This window comes from Oenanthe melanoleuca, chromosome 1A, assembly GCF_029582105.1.
Source record: "Oenanthe melanoleuca isolate GR-GAL-2019-014 chromosome 1A, OMel1.0, whole genome shotgun sequence".
Classification (NCBI taxonomy): domain Eukaryota; kingdom Metazoa; phylum Chordata; class Aves; order Passeriformes; family Muscicapidae; genus Oenanthe; species Oenanthe melanoleuca.
Window position 1 is genome coordinate 48,243,422 of NC_079334.1, and position 21,378 is coordinate 48,264,799.

A 21,378-nucleotide genomic window follows, 5' to 3' on the forward strand; every position below is an offset into this window, starting at 1 on the left:
TTTAGTTTTGCTTATCAGTTTATTTAGCAAGAACAAATCTCAAGCTCCTGAAAATGAAATATTGCAACATGATATAAATGTCTTGCTTTGATTTAGTGTAACTTGACTGCCTAAATACACTTCAAATGATTTATTTCCAGATGGTAGTAAAGCCAATAAATTATTTCTTCTTTTCACTTGCAGTGTAAATAAATGGAAGGCCAAAACAAGTTTTAACTTCATTATCTCTTGAAATAGTGAGGTAGGTTTTTTTCAAAGCTTATACTACAAGTAAGTTTTTCTTTCCCCAGATACTATGTGGCATTGATCTACATCATACAGTTGTTTTTACCTTTTAACTAATTTAATTAGTATTAAAAGCTACCACCACTATAAAATAAAGAACACAATTTGAAAGTAATCTTATACCCTTACAAAAATCCCTAACATTTAGTAAGTTTATCATATTTTAATACTTTCACTATTACATGAAACAAAAATATGTACCAAGCCATGGTATGAAATTACATTAATCCATTACTCTTACACACGTCCACAACTAACTGTCTTAGAACTTGTTTCCATTTATTTTAACATTGCAGTGTTAAGATCTAGAAATAAAAACACATGACTTTTCTGTTACCCTAACATGTTCAGATTTAAATGACAGTTTTTCTCAACAATATAGTTTTGAAAGAATAATCTTCACATTGCATACAGGCAGAACAAAATATCCAAAAGGAAAAACAGCACTGCCCTCTTGCAACTGAGGAACACTTCCATTGCAGACATTTAGCTGGAAATATCAAATAAACCTTTTTCCAACCCCCTCAAATTAAAAAAAAAAACCAAACAAACAAACAAACAAAAAACAAAAAAAAACAAACAAACAAACAAAAAAAAAAAAAAAAACATTTTCATACAAAATCCCAGTACAGATTTGCAATTGTTTATTCTGCAGTTAGAATATTTCTATTAGAGAAAAGCAAAGGTTCTATAAACCTCAGCCAATTTCTTACAGTGTTTTACAGTCATTTTGTGCAAAATCTGTGAGGTTTAGGTGCCACATACTTAAGCCTGCACAGATCCACAAGAAAAATTCAACTGAATGCACTCTGTGAGAATCCAACAGGCACTACACACTACACTACAAAAACAGCAGGAGCCCAACTCTACTTGTAAAGGATCCTGGATATTGCCAAGAGCTGAAGGGTTCTATCTGTCCACTTTCTCCTACTGTAATTACAGTAATCAAGTCCTATACACCTCTTTCACATCCATTGCTCCCACTCTCTTGGACTTACAGAGAGCTTGAAATCCGGCTTATCCTCATGTTAAAAAACAGAATCCAATGTTACAAAGAGCTACAGATACACTTTTAAGAAGCATACAGATACATGGCACTCTTAGTTTTCAGTACTGCCAACAGTCTAAAAATGTTAACTCTAAACCTTTAAAATTTGTGTGAATTTGACGGGCTTTTGTTGGAGTGACATTATTTTTGTTTGTTTTTTGTTTGTTTGTATTTTGTTTTTGGTTGACTGTTTCTTTAATTGTCCTCAAATTCACTGACTTCCAGAGGAAGAACATGCTGTTTGGCCCCCTTAACAGTCAAAGGCACATCACAGTTAAACTGTACACAAACCCTTGTGCAGTACTGCAAGTAGAAGGGTACTACACTTCAGCTGTTGCCAGCTTAGTTATATACTCTCCAAATGAAGGGAAAAAATGGGTACTTGGAATTTATTTTTAAATTTGATCAAAATCAAATGCAACTGCAAAATTCCACATCCATGTAAGAAGACAAAGCTTCTGAACATACTGATAATTAACTTTCCTCAGCTACAAGTGCTGTTACTTTACACACACAGTCAACAATGGAATAAAGCAAAGTCTAGGTTAGGTAGCTATTGCACAGCTAGGAGTCAAAACAGTCACATACAGTTTTACTTCAGAGTACTCAGACTCATGTCCTTGTAATTATTAGTACTGAAGAGTTTGAGTTATTTTTCCCTTCAACAACTCCTCTATAGATTAAGTGAATTTTTGCCATTGAGACACTGCTTGTCTTTCAGTCACAGCATAATGCAGTCTAGGCAATAAATTATTTCCTATCGTGTTCTTTGCAATTACAATTCCTCACCAAAACCATAACCCAACAGGGTAATAAAAAATAATCAGTATTTATCTAGTGCCTGTGGATTAAAACCTTTCTAACACTCCTGAAACAAAACAAAAGTTATGAAACATACCCAGACAAGGAGCAACAGATTTCTTTTCACCGTTCCACAGTATCCCAGCATTCCAACTATGATGAGGAAACAGCAGACTGCAATCATAACCGGGTGGACTACAGGAAAGTAAGTCAAAATGACAGCTTCCTCCACCCTAAAAAACAATCAGAACAATAATCAAAAAAGCACAATCACAAAAAAAAAAAATAAAAAAATACAGCCATTAAGAAGAAAACAGTTGATTAGCAGATGTGTTCTTTCCAGCACCTTACACATTTCACAAAAATCTCTTCAACATGGTCTTAAAGTCAAACACTGCATTCAGGTACCAAAAATTGCATTGTCCAAAACTTCTCTGGAGCAAAGGTGATCTTCCTGCCCTACTCTTGCACAGTATGCAGCACAATGGGGCCCTGTTTTATAACAAGGGCTCATAAGCACTGTTTATTTTATTAATTTTATTAATAGAATTTCTAAATCTCTGGACTGAATTAACTAAATAGTAATAAAATATGATTGATTACATGTTGTCAACAGGCCAAAAATTCACCCCTGTCAGAAGAGAAGGGCAGAGGACCGAAACCCTATCTTTCCTCTTCTAATTTCAACCTATGCCTGAAACTATGGCAAAAAAAATGCACCTTCCAATAAAACAATTATTATTTTAACTGAAAGATTCTCAATGCTACAAATCCTAATTAAGAAGCTTACTACACAGAATGAACAACACCTTCCCCAATCAGTAACCCACAGAGATTAAAAGCTTAACTAAAGCTTTACCTTGTTTCTGCAGTTAAAGTGAGAACATTATTCAGGTAGTCTCTCAGCCAAGCAGAAACACCTAATATGCTGATGGACATCAACTAAAAAGAAAACATTAAGTTACTTATCAAGTGATTAATGCAAATTGCAAGATTATGCATAATTTGAGTAGAAGATCAGTCATCACTAACATCTTTCATGCATTTATTTGAACAACATACTGCCCCCAGAGCTGTACTTCTATATGCTTAGAATTGGTTTGTTGCCCAAGTACTAGGGTGACAGTGACAATAATCTTCTTTTTCACCTAGTGATACTACTGCTGGCTCCTATCCCACCACTACACAACATACCATAGAAACAACAGGAAGGGCTTACACTGCTAAAATCAGTAACTCTTCAGGGCTCACAAGTGATACACATCAGCCTGCATGAAACCATGAAGCCATGCTCAGGTACACAGCTAGTGAAGAAAAATCTGATACAACAGTCCTGATACACTGACACTCAAGAGAGGAGATTTATCTTTATTGGGTTAAATTTAGCGGAATCTGGTTCTCTTGCTCAGTCAGACAGAGTCACACCATGAACACTATATCTCAGTTTCCTGAACCATAAAATGAAAATAAAACTAACTGCATTTCAATTCTAAACCCTATAAAGCAATTGGATACCTAACATGTCAGGCACTTCAGAGGCATAAAGCCACTACACTTTCACCAGGACAGCTCCCACTGGAAGTAAATCCCCAAGACTGTGCCTACCTAGAATTGCCACCACCTCAGTAGACATGGATTTCTGTCACCTGATGACTATACACTTCAGCACACCTGGAACTTACCAGGAGAAGCTTTGACTTTTGATTTTCTTGAGAAGTCAAACCCAAGTAGCACATTCAGAACCTGCCATGCTGTGACAGCAGCAGCTCTGCTGCTGTAGCAGATACTGCTAGAGGATGAGGCACTCCTCATTCAGTTTCACAGGGACACCTAGGCCTGAACCACAGAAGACACAGGACCTCAGAAGCACCACTGTCTGGCTGAGGGAGGGAGTCCTAAGCACACTGACTCTCCTGAATGCTAGTTTTCATGAACTCCATAGGGGTATGGCAGGACACATCAGCATTATACTTAGTTTCCTAAATCAGTAAAAAGTTCTAATTTCCCGCTGTCCTCAACATGCCCTCATATTGCCCTGAAGTTGTATTGATGAAGAAGTTAAGTGGTTGAAACCTAATGGGAAAAGTCACCCTGTGTCATTACTGGCTCCTTAGCCTGCAGCAAGCCCACAGCAGACTACTTCTGCCTTTAAAATTTCACAGAAGTCACAGCAGCTATCCCAGAGCTTCTTCCTGGTGCACAAAGTACAGGCTCTGCCGTGGTTCTGAGTGCTGCAAGCAGGAGCTGGGTGCTTAGCATGCTGCAAGCAGACTCCTGGAAGCTAGTGCATGCTACACATCTACTGTATTCACTCATGTTCTTTACACTCTGTGGGATCTGTTTTGGCTGGTGAAACAGTAACAGTAAAGAACATTTCCTATTGTATGATTAGCAGGAAGTTGCAGGAACAAGGAAAATATGATGACTGGAATCTCCTCCTAAATAAACTCCTCCCACCTATCTCTGAAGAAAGCATCAGCCAAGCATACAACACAAGCAGTCAAAAACACTAGAGGTAAAGCAGACTACAAGCAGCAGCCTATTTCCTTGCTGTCAAAGGGTAATAGGAAACATTTTTAACCCTCCACATCTCCCTGGCCTGTTGATACACACAGAAAAGCATTAGTTCACACATCCACTTTGTTTATGGTAAAATATTTAAAATATAACCCAATTTGGTTACTTCATTTTACAACAGTGGTGTTCAGAAGTGAGAAGTCCATCAAAACACTGCTCAGTAACTATTAGTAAGAGCCAGATGGTTCTGCCACAGAAAACAGTACCAGAAAAATGATTGTTTTCTAAATAATACTCTTTCTCACATACCAGACTGGTGGATCTACTCCTTGCTGCTCATTAGGCACTCTCAGGCTGCACGAATCTTCTTTCAGCTGTCAGTATGCAGCAACACATTGTACACAGCAGTGAGAGGTAGTGCATATTGAGGAAGGCAAACCAGCTCTTTCACCAGAGGTAAGATTTGGCAGCATACTGAAGCATGCAGGTTACTCACAGACAAGAGGGAGATCACAGAGCAACCAGGTAAAAGGCAGAGGGGACAGAAAGGACTTCCTGGAGACCAGGAGTACTGAGCAGAGTCCTGTCACTAAGGGAATCATTCAGTTCGCTAGAAGAAAAGGACCTGCATGCAAAGGCAAATCAGGAAGGACAAGAACTTTCATTTCTTTTCTATCTGCCTAAACTGAGTCTTCTCTACCTAGATATGCATTTTTACTCACATAAAATCCATGGAAAATCTAGGCAGATGCATCACCAAGCTAAGGCCAACACACGGCTGTGTGACTTCTACAGAAATGTTTAATGACCACATCAGAGAACATGACTCCCTCTTCACTATGAACAGCAACTGGAAGAAAAGGACTGCTTCCTTCAACCTAGGGAACAAAACTTTCACCAATAATGTAACTACATGAACACCATATCAGCTCATAAGAACAAGCTTTCTATGAAAGGCCTCTTGCATCATTCAGAAAGATTGTAGCAATTTAGAACCCCCTGGCTACTCTCATTTACTATGAATAACTAACAATTACTACTGTTTCTTGCAAATTACACACAAGAACCTTCCACCTATAAAGTCTGTGAAAGCCAGGCTAGCGCTCAACTACTCACCTACCCCGTGCCTAGCATGATCTCACCACCATTAATTGCTTCAGGGGTTACTGACTTCTGCTACTCTGAAAATGCTCAAGAGCTAGGTCAGCATGACTCTGAAAAAAGTGCAAGCATGTTGCCTCACCTCACTGCTACACAGATGTTACAAGAATGCCTGTGCAACACTCTCCTGCCAATCAAATCCCTAGTGGGGCACCTTTGGGCACCATATTTTCAAGAAAGTCCAAAGTGAGTTATTACTCTGCATGACCTGAAAGTCACAGTGCTGCGACACACTTCATTCACAGGCATGAAAGTCAGTGTCCAAGCTGGGGCAGCAGAAAGGCACGGGTCAGAAAGTGACGGCAAATACTCAAGAGGCTCCTCTTGAAAAAAAGAGGCCTATGAAAGAGCAACTCAAAATAGCAATTCAGCAGTAAGCTGATTACAAAAGGTGCATTTCACAGCACATAAGCCAGCAAGATGTTCGGTAGCCTTCACTAACAGAAGGAAATGATGGGGGAAAAATAGCATCCCCTCTGATCAGCAGCAGTGAGCCTCAGGACAGCAACACGTTTACAGATGAAACATGCCTTTGCAACACCAGACTGTCCTGCATAATGACTGATGCTTATTTTAGTGACAAAAGATTATCAAGTACTAGTTCCCATCCATCAATCCTCTTGCTCACCTGCTCCATAGCCACAAGAACACAACACACATCTGGCCTCCACAGCCTCCTGCTGACTCAATGTGCAAATGTGCTGCCCTGTAAGAGCACTAAACATCCTCCAGTGCCAGATAACATCAAGAAAGCTCCAGGTACCCACCACTTTATATCACCTACAGCACATACACATCTTCAGCCAGCAGCACAGGAAGTCCAGCAGTACAAATAAGACCAGGCACTCAGGAGGGAGAGACAATTACAGCCTCCCCAAAAACCTTGGTGTGCATCCAAACACACCAGCAAGTGTCAGCAAGGCACATCACTGCCAAGTGATTTTCAGAAAGTCATGGGCAGGAGCACGATGCTGATGACAGCTATTGTTGGTTCATTTGAAGGATGGTAAAACGGTGGCTCCAAAAAACTGGCAGTCCCCTCTTCAGCCATTGCTTTGTAATTAACTTGTATGTAAAATACAGCTAAAATCTATATCAAGCAACCAGATGAAAGAACACAAGTTTGACAAATAAAACTGCTAATATAATTCTCATACCAGCAGCAACATCATTTCCCCAAAAAGTCTGCATTCAAACTTCTCTGATGACAGCCAATCTGCTGTGCTGTAAATATAATATGATAGTGTGCAGTAAAACATGTTTATTTGTTGCAGCTGGCTGCACAAGTCACTATGGGTTTAATTCTGAACTGTCACAGTATGTTGTATAGCCATCAAAACAACATTGAGGAGCCCATAATGATGCTTGCTGTAATACTCTATTTTAAATATATTTTCATACTGATTGAACATAGGTAATAAATTCTATTTTTATATATGAACAATATGCATGCAATAATATATCGAATTTTCAAGTGAATTTCTAATGTAAAGTTTTTAAAGCTGCTAAGGTTTTCTCAGACAATTTCCAACAACAGACCAGCTATTAGGAACAATCATTTCCAAACTTAGTTTAAATTGTTTTTGGAAATCTCTTATGTAAATCAGACATCAAAATGAAAATATAAAAAAAATCATCTGCAATTCATTAAGTATATATTTTAAGCCATTATTTTGAAAGTTCTACTCCCAGTGTGTCTGAGGCCATATCTAAACAGGAAAATAAATCTGCATTTCCAATTAATAAATGAACATGGATTTCTGTCTTTAAGGGAGGAAGTACAATTGATCTTGCTATATCCACACCATTGTTCATCCTCTCATAATTTTTTTCATTCAAACATTCTAACATTCATTTTACTTTTGCTCAAATTTGAGAAATGCCTTTTTTAACTATTAAATTGGAGCAAAGATTAAAAGTATCTTCCATACCAAAAATCACTCATGATCACTTTTATTCTAACAGATGGGGTAAACAACTTGAGGCCATGCTCTGATATCCATAGTGAAATACTGACTAGCAGTGCTACAGAGCAACCTGCTATGCATGAAAAGGTTTCTGGCTACAAATTATTTCCAAGATATTAACGACATTCATTAGAATATGCTCTATAATTTTAGTTAAAAAAAAAAAGAAAAAAAAAAGAAAAAAAAACAAATAAACAAACAAACTTCAAAACACAAAATAAACCTTGTGAAAATCTTCCTGGTAAAATTGATTGTGGTAATCTGAGCTATGACTTACCCTTACCAAGGGACATAGGGGATAAATCATTACAAGGTCACAAGCATGCTGCAATGCCTCTACAGGATTTTCACTTTTGGCTCAATATTCAGATCATTAAACAAACACAGATAACTCAGATCCATGGATAAACAGACAGCTACATTTTTTGGAACAGAGGGACATAAAGGAGGCAGGGGGAGCAAGAAGCCTTGTTTTACTGTATTACCTGACAAAACCATTTAAATGTTTAGAGGAAGAAGTATTGCCTACAAAAAAGAGAAATCATCGATTTCCAAAAAAAGCACCTTTTATTCTACAAATATTCCAACTTTTCGTTTTAGCTAAGCTTCCTACAAAGTTATGCCTTGGTCTCCTCCCACATCAGTAAACAGCTGAAGCACGTTCATATTTGCACTTTGAATCTGGGTTTGCTTGCACAGCTGCAACAGTAAGTTACAACCTGCTCCACATTTGGCACGGGCTGGAACTCGCACACTTTGCAGTAGGCAACTGCTGGAGCACTGACAGGCTGCTAAGGGGTCACTCTCCTGTGGAACATGAGCCAGTTTTCCAGCAGGTGGCTGTTCAAGGTGCCCAGAGGAAGCACAGCAGAAAGAGCCCAAGCACACAAACAAGGCTGAGGTGCAGTTCTACTGTGTGTCTGATCCACATCAGCCTCTGAGCTGTGTAGCACAAGAGTGCATTAAAAGCAAAGAGTGATAAAGAAGTGCATGTATTTCTTCAACCACCCTTTCTACAACTACACAGGCACTGCACTTCTGGTCACTTGTACCACTTTCCCCTCAAAAGTAACCATCTCACTGTCAAGACATTTTTTGCTTTGGGGAGGAATAGGCATGTGCTGCTTATCACAGGTAAGCCAGAGCAAAGCTCACAGCTCGAGTAACCCAATCCATATCACAATCTACACATCACCATCAAGATTATATACACATATACACAAAATACTCTTAATTTTGTTTCTCTAAGAGTTTGCTTCTCTTCATGGACAGTAGTCAATCTCAGAGATGCAGGCAAATTATTTTTAAACCCAGCATATATGTATATATATACCTAAAAAGATCATGTGTTTGCTATGATTCACAGGACTACACGTTAGCTGTTAGTGCGTTTGTACCTGACTTTCCTGTTTTACACATGAATACCCACGAGCACACAAAGATTATGAAAATAAACCTACATTTTTATTTAAAATCACATATTCCTACAAAAATACACAAAATTAAACTGTCACCTATACCTTGTGAAAAAGCTACAGGATACTTAAAAATTGTTATTATTCCTATGAGCCTTATCTAGAGCCTACCACAAACTCAAGTGACAGAGAATCTTCATGGTACAGAAGTGTACTGGGCACAAGGCACTGGAGATTCATGAATAATTGGATAACTACCTTCTACAAAAGGAAATGTGAATTTAAATAAAGAAAAAATATACAAGTACCTACATGCTGGATGAGCCCTTTACTTTGCTCCAGATTGTGATGTACCAGTGTAAGCACATACCTTGAAACTTTTCCTTCCCCCTGAGCCATGGGCTCAAATCTTGTCAGCACAGGTTTGTGATTCATCCTCCAGGTTGATGTAATGTGTTCCACAGAGTTAATTGTGGGTATTACCAAAAAAGTGTCTGTGGTTCACCTCTTTCTGAATACCAATTAAAAAGCATATTGATGCAATTTCTAACATTTGGTTGGGGTCTGGGCTTTTTCCCTTTCCGTTAGCACATTAAGCCATTCTTTTTCAGGACAGTTTTCCAGAAACTCATCCAGCAATTCTCAGCTGACATGCCACTTAGGGTGAGCCATATAATCTACAAAGATACTTGAAATAAAAGGTTATATAGAGGTAGACACAAAGTTGACTTATGGCTGAACTCTACTTTGTTAGAATATAGTCTAGTAATGTAAAGATGTTGCATAAATATTACAGCTTAAAGACACAAAAAAATAAAAGATTTCTCAAATACCAGAATTAAAAATACTTCTAGTCCCTTAAAACTCCTCCTATAACTTCATCTGTTGAAAGCATTCCTTTAAAAAGACAGTATATTCCCACAGAAGCCACAGTTATTTTCCTTATACAAAGAATGCTAGGAAAATCAGGTTTTAATTACACGTCTTAACTGCAGTTTCTAAAATCAGAGTCCATTAGCCTAAAACACAGTTTTTACAGTGCTGCAGGTACCTGGCCAGGCAGTGCTCATTTCAATGGATATTATTTGCCACTTAAAACATTGATCCAAACTTTTCATTTCAAGTATCTACAAATCCCACCAACAAGAGTGGAATTCAAAATGCTAAAGAAACCATCTCTATGCAGGATAGATTGATTTCTTTCTTGTGTCACAACAAACTTGAAAAACAAAGCAAAAAAATTACAAGATTCAACACATGTATTTGAAGTTAGAGAAAACAGAAAAAAAAATATCACTGCTTCCAACCACCCTTAGTTACTTCCTAGCACAACACTATTCACTTACTCTGAGTTCTCAATTAGTACACACAGCCAAAAGTAGAAGACTTATTTGTGCAAAGTACTCAAAGGAAAACTAATGGGAAACTTGTTCCACTTTCATTTTATGTGATTTTTTTTAACTTTGTTCACAAACACAAGCTCCAGATAGATGCAAACAATTTCCACTACCTGCCAGAAGTGTTTACTGGCCACAATCACACAAGTGAAATCAGATGGCACTGCTGATGGAAATCTTAAACACTGTTCAACAGAAACAGCCAATTCCTAGGCAAAAAATACTCGAGAGGTGAAAGAAAAGTGGCAACATTGCTGTCTTGGCTCAACATCTACTGACACTATTAATCATCAGTTAAGAGATCCTTACCACCTGTGACACACTCAACTGCAACTTACAACCTTGATTTGTCTGCAGCACTACAGTGCAGTCATCCTCAATCACAAGCAACACAACAGCAGCTGCTCCTGCCTCACATGCTCAATAGGGAAAAAAAAAAAAAAGTTAGTTTTCTCAAGACAGAAAGTCTATATAGACTTTTTCCATGCACTTTTTCTTCCACATTATACTTTGCTTTTCTTTAAAAAATTGAGACAATTGATAAAATTTTTGTGTTGCTTTTAGTTGGATTTACTATCACTATCTAGTTCATCTATTTCAACTATGAATAACTTTTTCAAAAGAACATACATGGCTAAACTGCAAAGGACAGTAGACTGTACATCTCAAAAATCACTGCTTCACTTAATCCCCTACTACTGTAAGCAGTCAGGAGGCTGAATTTTCCCTGTATTCCTGTTCTAGCACAACCCACAGGGATACTTGCACTCCAGTCTATGCCATTACTACAGGCTGACCACATTTTGTGACTGAAGATCTGCCTAGTATAAATGCTTGCAAAGGTGGTTTGAGTAGGAAAACAGCCACAGCAAAATACAGAACAATGGCAGCACTGCAAACTGTGGCAAAGAGGGATTCTGTGAGGACACATTATACAGCTCAAAATGAATGGTGATACTCATGTTACACCCAGGACTGCTACTGAGCTGGGACAGTGTCAGGAGCTTGCCAATCCAGTCAAGGAAAGGATTTTTCCTTCCCACCAGAAGGAAAAACCCTGCAGTCTCATAAACTGCATAAAATATATTTGTAAAGCTATCAAAACTAAATTTCTCCAAGTCCCAACACACATACTATCTAGATAAAACAAAGACCAGTACTGTCCCTAAGAACAGAAAAATAGGAAACAGTAAGAACATGTCTTCCCTCAAGAACCACTAAGATAGGCTGCTTAGCTAAGCACTAAGCCTTGACCACAAAACACCAAATCCTGCATTTTTGGAGATCTTCTCTTTTATTAGGCTGTCCGGAATTTAATATACTGGAAATAACAGTGTTACAGAATACAGAATCAAGCTGGATCTCTCAGTCTTGCTAAATTAAGCTAAGAAGTAATACCCATTCATACATATATGAGGATTGCAGAAGAACAAAACCAAATTTCAACTGCAGAATTTAGTCTGAAGGATATTCCTTGTCCAGGACACTGTCAAAAAAACACTGCCAAAAAAAAAATAAAAATCAGAAGACTGAGGATGTCCTGGCATCCTTCCACTGCTATGAAAGAGACATCTTGCAGTCAAATGTATGCTTCACTTGACCATAGGAAAAGCTTCCAGAAGGATATTATCAGGTCTATGACCAGTGTCAGTGACTTAACCAACAACAGTTGGAGTCTTAGAGTACTGACAACAAATTCATTTCCCTCTTGTAAGAAGAAAGGCTTTCTGCAAGTTGCAGGTCCTGACCAATCCACTCACTTCCACTAAACCAGTGTTTTTCTGGAGCAGTAAAGGCAGTAGATTCACTGGTTCATTATGAAACAGGATGAACCACTACAACAGAGACTTGGACTTTCAGCTGATTGCTAGTGGACTATTTACAGCTAAGCAGACTTTAGGTCAAAAGTGACAGAAGGCATTATGAGCAACACTTCCTGCCTGCCTCCCTCTCATGCACTCACAGGTACATCACAGTTCATCAGCTGAGCCCAGTAAACAAAGTTTATTTTCAAACAGAGCACACAGCTGTACATCTACAAGCAATACTAGGAGAATCTACAAGGATAGCAGCAGACTGACCTCTCACTTTTTTGCTTCCACAGGCACCGGAAACAACCAAATAACGCAGACAGCGTGTTTTGCAGCCACCATCTGCACTTTCAGTTTTTCAGCAGTATTCATGATCAGACTAGCCCCTTGTGTGACCTTAAGGAGCTTCATATGCACTAGTTTATCCTCACCAAGCTGGCAATGACAAATGCTGAAGTCTCATCACACACACTGGGACAGCTGCACAGAGGAGACACTTTGAAGCTTACTTCAGATGTTCTCTTCTAAGACCTTGACAGTCAGACCTTACCAGACAGTGTTACCTGACTTTTGAACAGTTTTATTCAGGACTTCAAAGGTTTCACGCCCACAGCTTGAACAAAGCAATCTTTTTTGCACAAAAACTACCATTCCGTTCCAAATGCTGTTTAACAGTTTTCTCTCTCATTCATATTCTGATTTTCACTTAAAATTCAGTAATCATGGGACTTCATTTCAATTCCAAAGTCCCTACCATGGCCAGGGACATCTTTCACTAGAACAGGTTACTCAAAGCTTGAACACTTCCAGGGATAAGGCAGACAAAATTTCTCTGGGCAATCTGTTCCAGTGACTCACTGGCACCACAGTAAGAATCTCTTCCTTTATAATATGTAATGTAAATCTACTCTCTTTCAGTTTGAAGCCATTCCCCATTGTCCTGAGCTCTACATGCTCTAGTCAGTAGCCCTTCTCCATCTTCCCTGTAGGCTCCCTTTAGGTAGTGGAAGACCACAAACATGTCATCCCAAAGCCTTCTCTTTTGCAGGCAGAAAAATCCCAATCCTCTCTGCCTTTCCTCACAGAAGAAACACTCCACCCCTCTAATCATCTTGGTGGCCCTCCCCACGCCAACAGGTCAAATGTCCTTCCTGTTTTGGGGATCCAAGAGCTGCATTCAGGTAGAAAAAAATCAAATATTAACTAGGTTTGGTCCTAGCTCATGTATTATCCCTGCATCATTCAAGTCTACAGCACCTCAGGTGCCAGCCTTTATAAACAGGTGTGCAATATCATCCCTTTTGCTGCCTTACCCTTAGCATACATAGATCTCATCTATGCAGGTGAAAGAGATTTTATTTGTTGCAAATGAATGAGGACTCTGAAATACATCCATCCTGCTGTTTCTTCAGAGCTCCAAAAGTTTAATGAACAAGAGTTGATCACACCCACTTGTGCTGAGAGTGCTATAAATATAGCTTTGACTGAAATCCTCAAAACAAAAGAAGGGGCCTTGCCTGCCACTTAGGATCCGTCCACTAAATACACAAAAAAAGACTCTGGGCAGACTGTTCAAGCACTTGCGAGAGCCTGGAGCTCACCTTGGGCCACACGATGCTCTGAAACTCACCCAGTCAAGAAGCCACCCGAGAATATTCCCCAATTTACGTCTTACAGGTACACAAATTCCCACAAGTAAGTCTAATTCAATTTTGCTTCCCACTAGTTTCTCAAGGCATTCCTTCCCCCCAGCCGAATGCGCTCCCCCGCGGGAGCCGCCCGGCCCGGGGCCGGGCACAGGGCGGCCCCCCCGGCCCGGCGCAGGCGGACAGCACAGCCCCGGGCCGGCACCTGCCCGCGCCGCTGCACTCACCCAGAAGAGCAGGTTGAGGGCGTAGAGCAGGCAGCGCAGGCACTTCACCGAGTCCTCCCTGGCCATGGCGAGCCCCCGCGGGACACAGCCCCATCCTCTCACCACATTCTCCCTCCCGAGGCCGGGCCGCCGGCGCCCTGCAGGGGAACAGGGGGAGAGGGGTGGGCGAGTCCGCCTTACAGAGGGACCAGCGCGCAGGTGGACGCGGCGGAGCCGCGCCGAGCCCGGACCGGCCGCGCCCCGCGGAGCGCCCGGCAGCCTCCCTTCCCCTCCCGCCCCGCCCGGAGACAGCGAGAGGCGAGATGTTCCCATAAAATAGTAAATCCGCGGGCAGGGAGAAGACGCTGGCTACCCCAGCGGTGCAGCGGAGCTGAGCTGAGGGCAGCAGAGGCACGGCCCAGGGAAGCCAGCTCCCTCTCAGCTCAGGATGGACGCGCTGCCCTGGGGAGGGAGCGCGGCCGTGGGACAGCGGCCACTTACCGCCCGGACGCCTCCCGCACTCACTTGCTCCGGCGAGGACTCATGGGGCCGGGGCGCGGCGGCGCAGCGCGGAGCCGCGGCGCCCATGCCCTGCGGCGGGCACAGGGGAAGGCCCGGTCCCGGGGAAGGTCCGGCCCGGCCCGGCCCGGCCCCGCGGCTGCCCCGGCCCCTCCGCCCCGCCCGCAGCGCTCCGCCAGCCCGCGGCACCGCGCCCCGCGCATGCGCCGCCGCCCGCCCGGTCCTAGCGCCGCCGCCAACGCGATCCCGGAGCGGGCAACCCGCGGCTGGGCTGTGTGCCCTCAGCCGGGCTGCGTCCCCTCGGAATGGCTGTGTGTGCTCTCGGAATGGCTGTGTGCCCTCATCAGGGCTGTGTGTGTCCCTGTCAGGCTTGTGTCCCCTCGGGAGGAGTGTGTGTGCTCTCGGCAGGGCTGTGTGCCCTCGGCAGGGCTGCGTGTCCCCTCAGCAGGGCTGTGTGCCTCGTTGTGGCGGGGTTTCGTAGCTGGTGACCTTTTTTCCTTCAGGGGAGATCTTAGGCAATGGGCTGACTGGAGCTGAATGACACAAAACCCCCTCTCTTGTGACACATTGGGCCAGGGAGGCAAAGGCCACACGAAACACGCTTGCAATGTTCCACAGACATCTTGCAACGTTCCAGCATCTGTGCCAGAAATTAACCTCTGCCAACATCGAACCTGAATCTGGTCATTAACAGCCTAGCAGTGTTTAACAGTCCACTGCTAAACAGCAAATTCAGAAAAGCAACCATATTGGAGAGATATTATTCCAGAAATGGTCGAAATCTGTAGTTATTATTTAGAAAAAATGGCTGTTGACTTGCCCTGTAATGTGTGTGAAACTTACAGATGACACAACTGAGCTAGGAAAAAGTCATCCTTCTCTGAAATCCATTAGTGTGTGGGTATCTGGTGATCAGGGTAGGATTCTGTAGAATCACAGGATGAGTTGGGACCTTGCAGCTCATCTAATTCCAACACCCTGTGAAAGGGGTTCTGCCCCTTTCACCAGGTTGCTCAGAGCTCCATCCAGCCTGGCCTTGAACACCTCCAGGGATGGGACATCCACAGCTTCTCTGTGCAGCCGGTCCCAGTGCTTCACCACCCTCACAATAAAGAATCTTTTTCCCAATATCCAGTCTAAACCTACTCTATTTAATTTTTACTGATATCTGTATTGTTACAATGTGTGTGTGTATATATATATGTGTGTATATATATATACAGATTTCAAAACTAACAATTATAGTTTAAATCTCAAAGTTACATGCACATTAGTAACAAATTCCATTAATACATATAAAGGTGTTGCAGTTGTTGCAGCACTACCATCACAAAAATTAGAAAAAAATATACTGAAAAGTATTTCTTAACTAGAACAGGAAAATACTCTTGAGTTCATGATATATAAAGATTGTTTTAACAACCGCTAGTTAAAGCTGAGAAAGAGGAAAAGGATGTAATGGATAAAATCTAGCTCTTGTAAGGCCAAAGAAAAATCTGTTTCCTGAAGAAAAAATGTCTTGGGAAAAACCACACGAAGTCCAGATATTCAAATGCTTATCACTGAAGCTGCTGGTGGAATCTCAGTCTCAGTTTTAATTTCACTGTTTCATGCCATTTGTGGTGAACTGGGGCAGACAGACTCCTCAGCTGTATTTGCTCCTCCTTAAAAAGAAAGTTAAATTGACACAGAAGGACATAAAATTCGATGCAACAGGGATTTTATGACAAATTTATAGAAGTGAAAATTTTAGTAAAGTTGCAAATAGTTAAGAATACTGCAGAAACGTGGTGTGTGAAGATTTTTCCTTATTGAAATTTGCTAAGCTTTAACTGCTATTTTGATCCTCTGTGAAATCATGAGCCTATGTGGGAAGTGTAGTAGGCACATTTAAAATATTCAGTGAATGTTGATAATTCCATACCTAAATAAGGCAAATTGAGCTGCAACAGATACTGTTAAAAGGTGACATTGTACATTCATTCTGCTGTTTACATACCATTCATTCTTTTTATTACTACAGACTTCACATGAACACAGTCAGTCAGATCTTGAACAGGTATGGTATTTTCAGTGAACCTATGCCAGTTTACAAAAACAGTGTCAGTTTACAACTGAGCTCCAGCCTTGGCTAAGAACAATCCAATCTGATCTAAACCAACATAAAAATAACTGGTGTTGTGTTTTTGTGTTATTGATTGTTGCTGGGAAGACAGCAAATTGCTTGAGCAAAATTTTGTAAAAAATGCACTACAAAAATGTTCAATTATCTTACACTCCATGACTTTTCTTTAAACATGCCTAAAATAGCATACAAGACTAGTACTAGTTTCAGGTATTTTTTGGCTTAGTGTAAAACTATGCCTAAAGTCTGATATGGAAATCAAGGAAAAAGAAATCCAGTCTCTTAGACATCTTGCATGTTAAAAATCCTGCTAAAAAAGGCAGATCAAGATTTTATGTCTCTGAGTTTTCATTCCTTGTGATGTCTTTGGTCATAAGACACTCTCAGACTAATTTTTATTTTATTCTACTGCAACAACTGCATCACAAATTTTAAGAGGGTCCCCTAATTGGTTAAACAATTTCTCTGTCATTTTGTTGTTAGCTAAATCATTAGCTGTCCAGAAGAAATTTTGTTCAAAATCTAAAGAAAAGAGGTCCTATTTATGAATGTCTGCTTAACTCTATAGGGGCAAGAGCAAGGTCTCTTTGGAATACTGCTTTCTACCAGGCTGTCAAACTTTGAGATATTTCCATGATGTCAGCACTGGGAAAGAAATACACAGGCAGTTCCCATACATTCTAAAGAGTAACCTGTTTATTTAGGGCAAGACAAGAGAGTATTTTTTACAAACAGAAGTGTAATGGTGAAGCTCTTTATAACTTTTTGAAATATGTCTTTGCTGTTAGCAAGTAATGCTTATTTAATGCACAGAGACTTATGAACATGGAAAGCCTTGTGGATTGGTATTTTTTGCTTGGATTCTCTGATGCCTAATAAGTGCAATCTGAGAAGCTTTCTTTCCTGTCACAGGGCATCCACAATAGCTTTCTAATATGAATTCTCTAGTCTTAAATAAAATGTTCATGATACAGTCTTTCCATCAGTGACAGAAGAGGAGGATAAAAATTCAATTAGCTCATATAATCTCTTTCCTCTGCTTATCAGCCTATTTTAATTTGATGTATGGAAACTTAATATCTGTAAGTTAGCTCCTCTTTGTCAAATGTGCTTGAAATTACCCAGCAGGTTCAAAAGCTATTAGAAGAGTGTGGTTTGACAGACATTTAGTGTGCATAAATACAACAGTATGGTTTTGTAAGCTCTTCCTCATCAGGAAACCTGAATAAAAGAGCAGTGGATACTAAACACACCCATCCAGCACATGGCTGAAAGTGTCTTTAATTTAATCCATGTGATCAAGTGGAATAGCATAAGGCATGCATGCAAATTTATACCTGATAATTACCTGTTAATATTTGGTAGGAAACTTCATCAGTGAAAAAGTGATTAGTTAAATAATGACCTTATATGTGCCACCATAACATTTAAATTTACTCTGAGGAGCAGTGAATGGAGGGACATACACATGGATGTGCTTTGGCACATATTTGTTTTAATTCTGTGATGTATCTACTCTACTTGGTCTACACCAATTAACAAATTGTTCATGGACAAGTTTATTTCCAAGATTTTAGTAAAAGCTAGAAATCCTGCTATAAAATGTCTTTGGTGGCACCATGGCAGTTCTTAATTAGTTAATAATTTCCACTGTATTTGAAAGTTTCAAGTCTACTTAGGACATTCCTTTTTACAAACAGCTTTTTCATTCCAAGTCCCTGCTGATATAGCCTGGGCAGGCAAATTCTATAACTGACCTTTGTCTGCAATCAGTACTTTGCTTGTCTAACTGTGCCAACACTGAACTCAGGATGGATTTCTGAAGCTAGCTAGTGGCTTGTTAGTGTCTCAGGTAGGCATGTCATCACGTAGTCTTGTTTAATTTCCTTTCCTTTGTTCCTTGAGCTGTTTTCTCTAGAACCTTTATCTCCATGTTTCTCTTCTCCAGCTCTTTGCTTGGTACCTTTCTTAAATTATCTGGTGTGTGGTTTGCCTGGCTTTTGAACTTGGTTCTTGTCTGGTCATCAGCGCTGCTTATGAGTGTCTGCCCAATGAATATCCCTCTCTAATGACAGGTTTAATGTCAAGGGCAGGATGGAGGCTTGTTTGGGAACAAAATTATCAGATACACAATCAACTTTAAAATGAAGGTGTTCTAGTTGACTCAGGAATAGTGATGTCTTGTAAATGCACATTTGTAACAGAACCCAGCATTGCTATCATGAGGTAAAAGTTCCCTTCTTTCTCTTGAGGCAAAGACATCAAAAGGCACCAACTTTTTCCTGTCTCTAGAGCTCGGTTTTACTTGGACATGTAAACAACAATCTGGAATAAAGCAGCACTTGAAATTAATAAAATACAGATTAACAAGATTAAGTAATTAAAGCCATAGTCTCGAAAACACTTTGGTTTAATGGGCTCTTGAAAATGGTCTTCCCTGCTTTCTAGCTCAGCAACTTTCATAGGCTCTCTGAATTGAAATAACAACTCAGCAGGCTTTTTTTTTTTTTTTCTGGGATCTGAGCAACATGGTCTGACCTCATAGCTGGTCCCTTCAAATGTGGGTTACTCTCTAAAGCTGTGTTTCTGCCTATTTCCTTTATTTCTCCTGTCCTGGCCATCTGTATCCTTCTAGAATCTCCTCATGGTTACACTTTGACTGGGGAGCAACGTTGTCCCTCTTGCTTAACTAGAGGATAGCAGCAGCAGCAGTGACAAGGCAAACAAGTGTCCTTATGTTGGGGACCCCAGTTCTGTATAAGATGCTATGGATGGGGTCTCACCAGAGCATAGCAGAGGGGCAGAATCCCCTCCCTCCCTCCCTCAGCCTGCTGCCCACACTCCTTTTGATGCCACCTGGGACACATTTGGCTTTCTGGGCTGGGAGCATACACTGCCAGGTAATATTGAGCTTCTTGTCCATCTGCACCCCAAAATCCTTCTCAAGGCTGCTCTCAATTCATTCTCTTCCCAGCCTCTGTTTATGCTTGTGATTTCCCTTGCCTTTGGCCTTGTTGAACTTCATGAGTTTTGCATAGGCCCACCTCTGAAGTCTCCTAAATTTCAGTTTCTTACCAGTGATCTTCAGAGTCCTGTGGATTCTAGTCCACACTTCCTTTTCAGGCACAACAGGGGATTTTACACGAGCAAAGAGCACATTTTATTATCTGTGATGTGTCAACAGCACTGCTAGTTATCAAGGTTGCTGACACTTCTTATCATAGAGCCCTGGTGCTGTAGGGAAATAGAAAGGAGATCCCATCACTGGAGAGTAGCTGCTTTGGAGAACTGTAGTCAGTCTGCACTGCAAAGTTCCTGTGTGGCAACTTCCTTTAATCACATTTTTCTCAGGCAGTTATTTTGTCCTCTCTTTTCATTGTCCAGCTTGAGATCTCACAGGCTGATTCAGAGAAATGCTAAACATTCAAGACTGTATCTGAAGCTACTGGGAACTGCCCTTTAAAAATATGAAATGTAACTCATTGTGAACTACTCAGATGGATTAGCTTGAGTTCTCAAATACTTGTGTTGTACAGCTTGAACTTCCCAGCTGTAGGGAAGAGATGAAAAAACTCTGTTCTTTCAGAGAAATGGGGAGGAATGTTCATGAAACACGTGCTATGAGAGTCACAAAACAAACCAGCAGGAAATGCATGGCTATCCTAACAGCTAAAACACTTTTAACAGTGGAAAGTATACAGACCTCATGCTGAATGAGGCTAAAAGAATACACTAAAAAGCTCATTCTTTGCACATAACGAAGCAGGGGTCAAGGAGAAAAATGTGTATGACTGTATAACTAAAGCTGGTATCTTAATTTAATGAGGGAATAAAGATTCACCAACATCTTTAACTCTGACACTTCCTTATTTTTCAGTGTTTGATAAATTATCTCCTAGAGCAGTTTTTCTTTGGGAATGTGCATATGAAATATAAAGTTTCTTGCCAGCTGAGGTGAATATGCTGCTCTGCACATAGCTGCCTTTCAGTCACCTGTTACACCTTATTGTTCCATCTACACTGGGATTCAGAGCTAGCAGGATTCAGAGCTCAAGTCTGATTAACAATTAGCAGAGAACTTACTAGTTGTGATGAAATCTAATCCTGTGTTACTTAAGTAATCATCAGTTTTCTTGCAGCCTCTCAAGGAAGAGATAAGTCTTCCCCTTCTTTTCATTTGTTTCACCTTCCTTTTTCTCCCTGTCCTAGTTTTAATCTCCACTTTTTTTCTTCTCCTATTTTATGTCTGCTGCTGCTAAATCTGTTTTTCCTTTTTTGTTGCAGTATCTTGTTCAGATTCTTCTCTGCATTGTTATCCAGGATACATATTAAAAAAATGTCTGAGGTGCAGCTGTTTCTGGATCACTGTCATGGTTTAGGAAAGTTATTCTCCAGTTCAGTACTTCCCCCTAAAAACACCATACGCTGCTCCTTCCCCCACCCCACAACGGCAGGTCCAAAAGACAAAGATCACACGTTG

At 40.7% G+C, this 21,378-nt stretch overlaps 1 protein-coding gene across 2 annotated transcripts in view; it reads right to left on the bottom strand.

Moving 5' to 3' along the window:
* The window catches only part of TSPAN12 (tetraspanin 12), a 39,510-nt gene extending 24,573 nt beyond the window's left edge, over positions 1-14,937 (bottom strand). Inside the window, exons 1-4 of one of the 2 annotated variants that reach the window (XM_056511347.1) lie at positions 14,780-14,937; positions 14,276-14,412; positions 2,994-3,076; positions 2,232-2,367 (exon numbers count right to left, since the gene is read on the bottom strand). In XM_056511347.1, the coding sequence (XP_056367322.1) occupies positions 2,232-2,367; positions 2,994-3,076; positions 14,276-14,341 (285 nt within the window). In that variant the 5' untranslated portion in view covers positions 14,342-14,412; positions 14,780-14,937. Of the gene's footprint in view, positions 1-2,231; positions 2,368-2,993; positions 3,077-14,275; positions 14,413-14,755 lie in introns of both variants that reach the window. The other variant, XM_056511340.1, reaches the window with a different exon arrangement.
* Between the last annotated feature and the right edge of the window lie 6,441 nt (positions 14,938-21,378).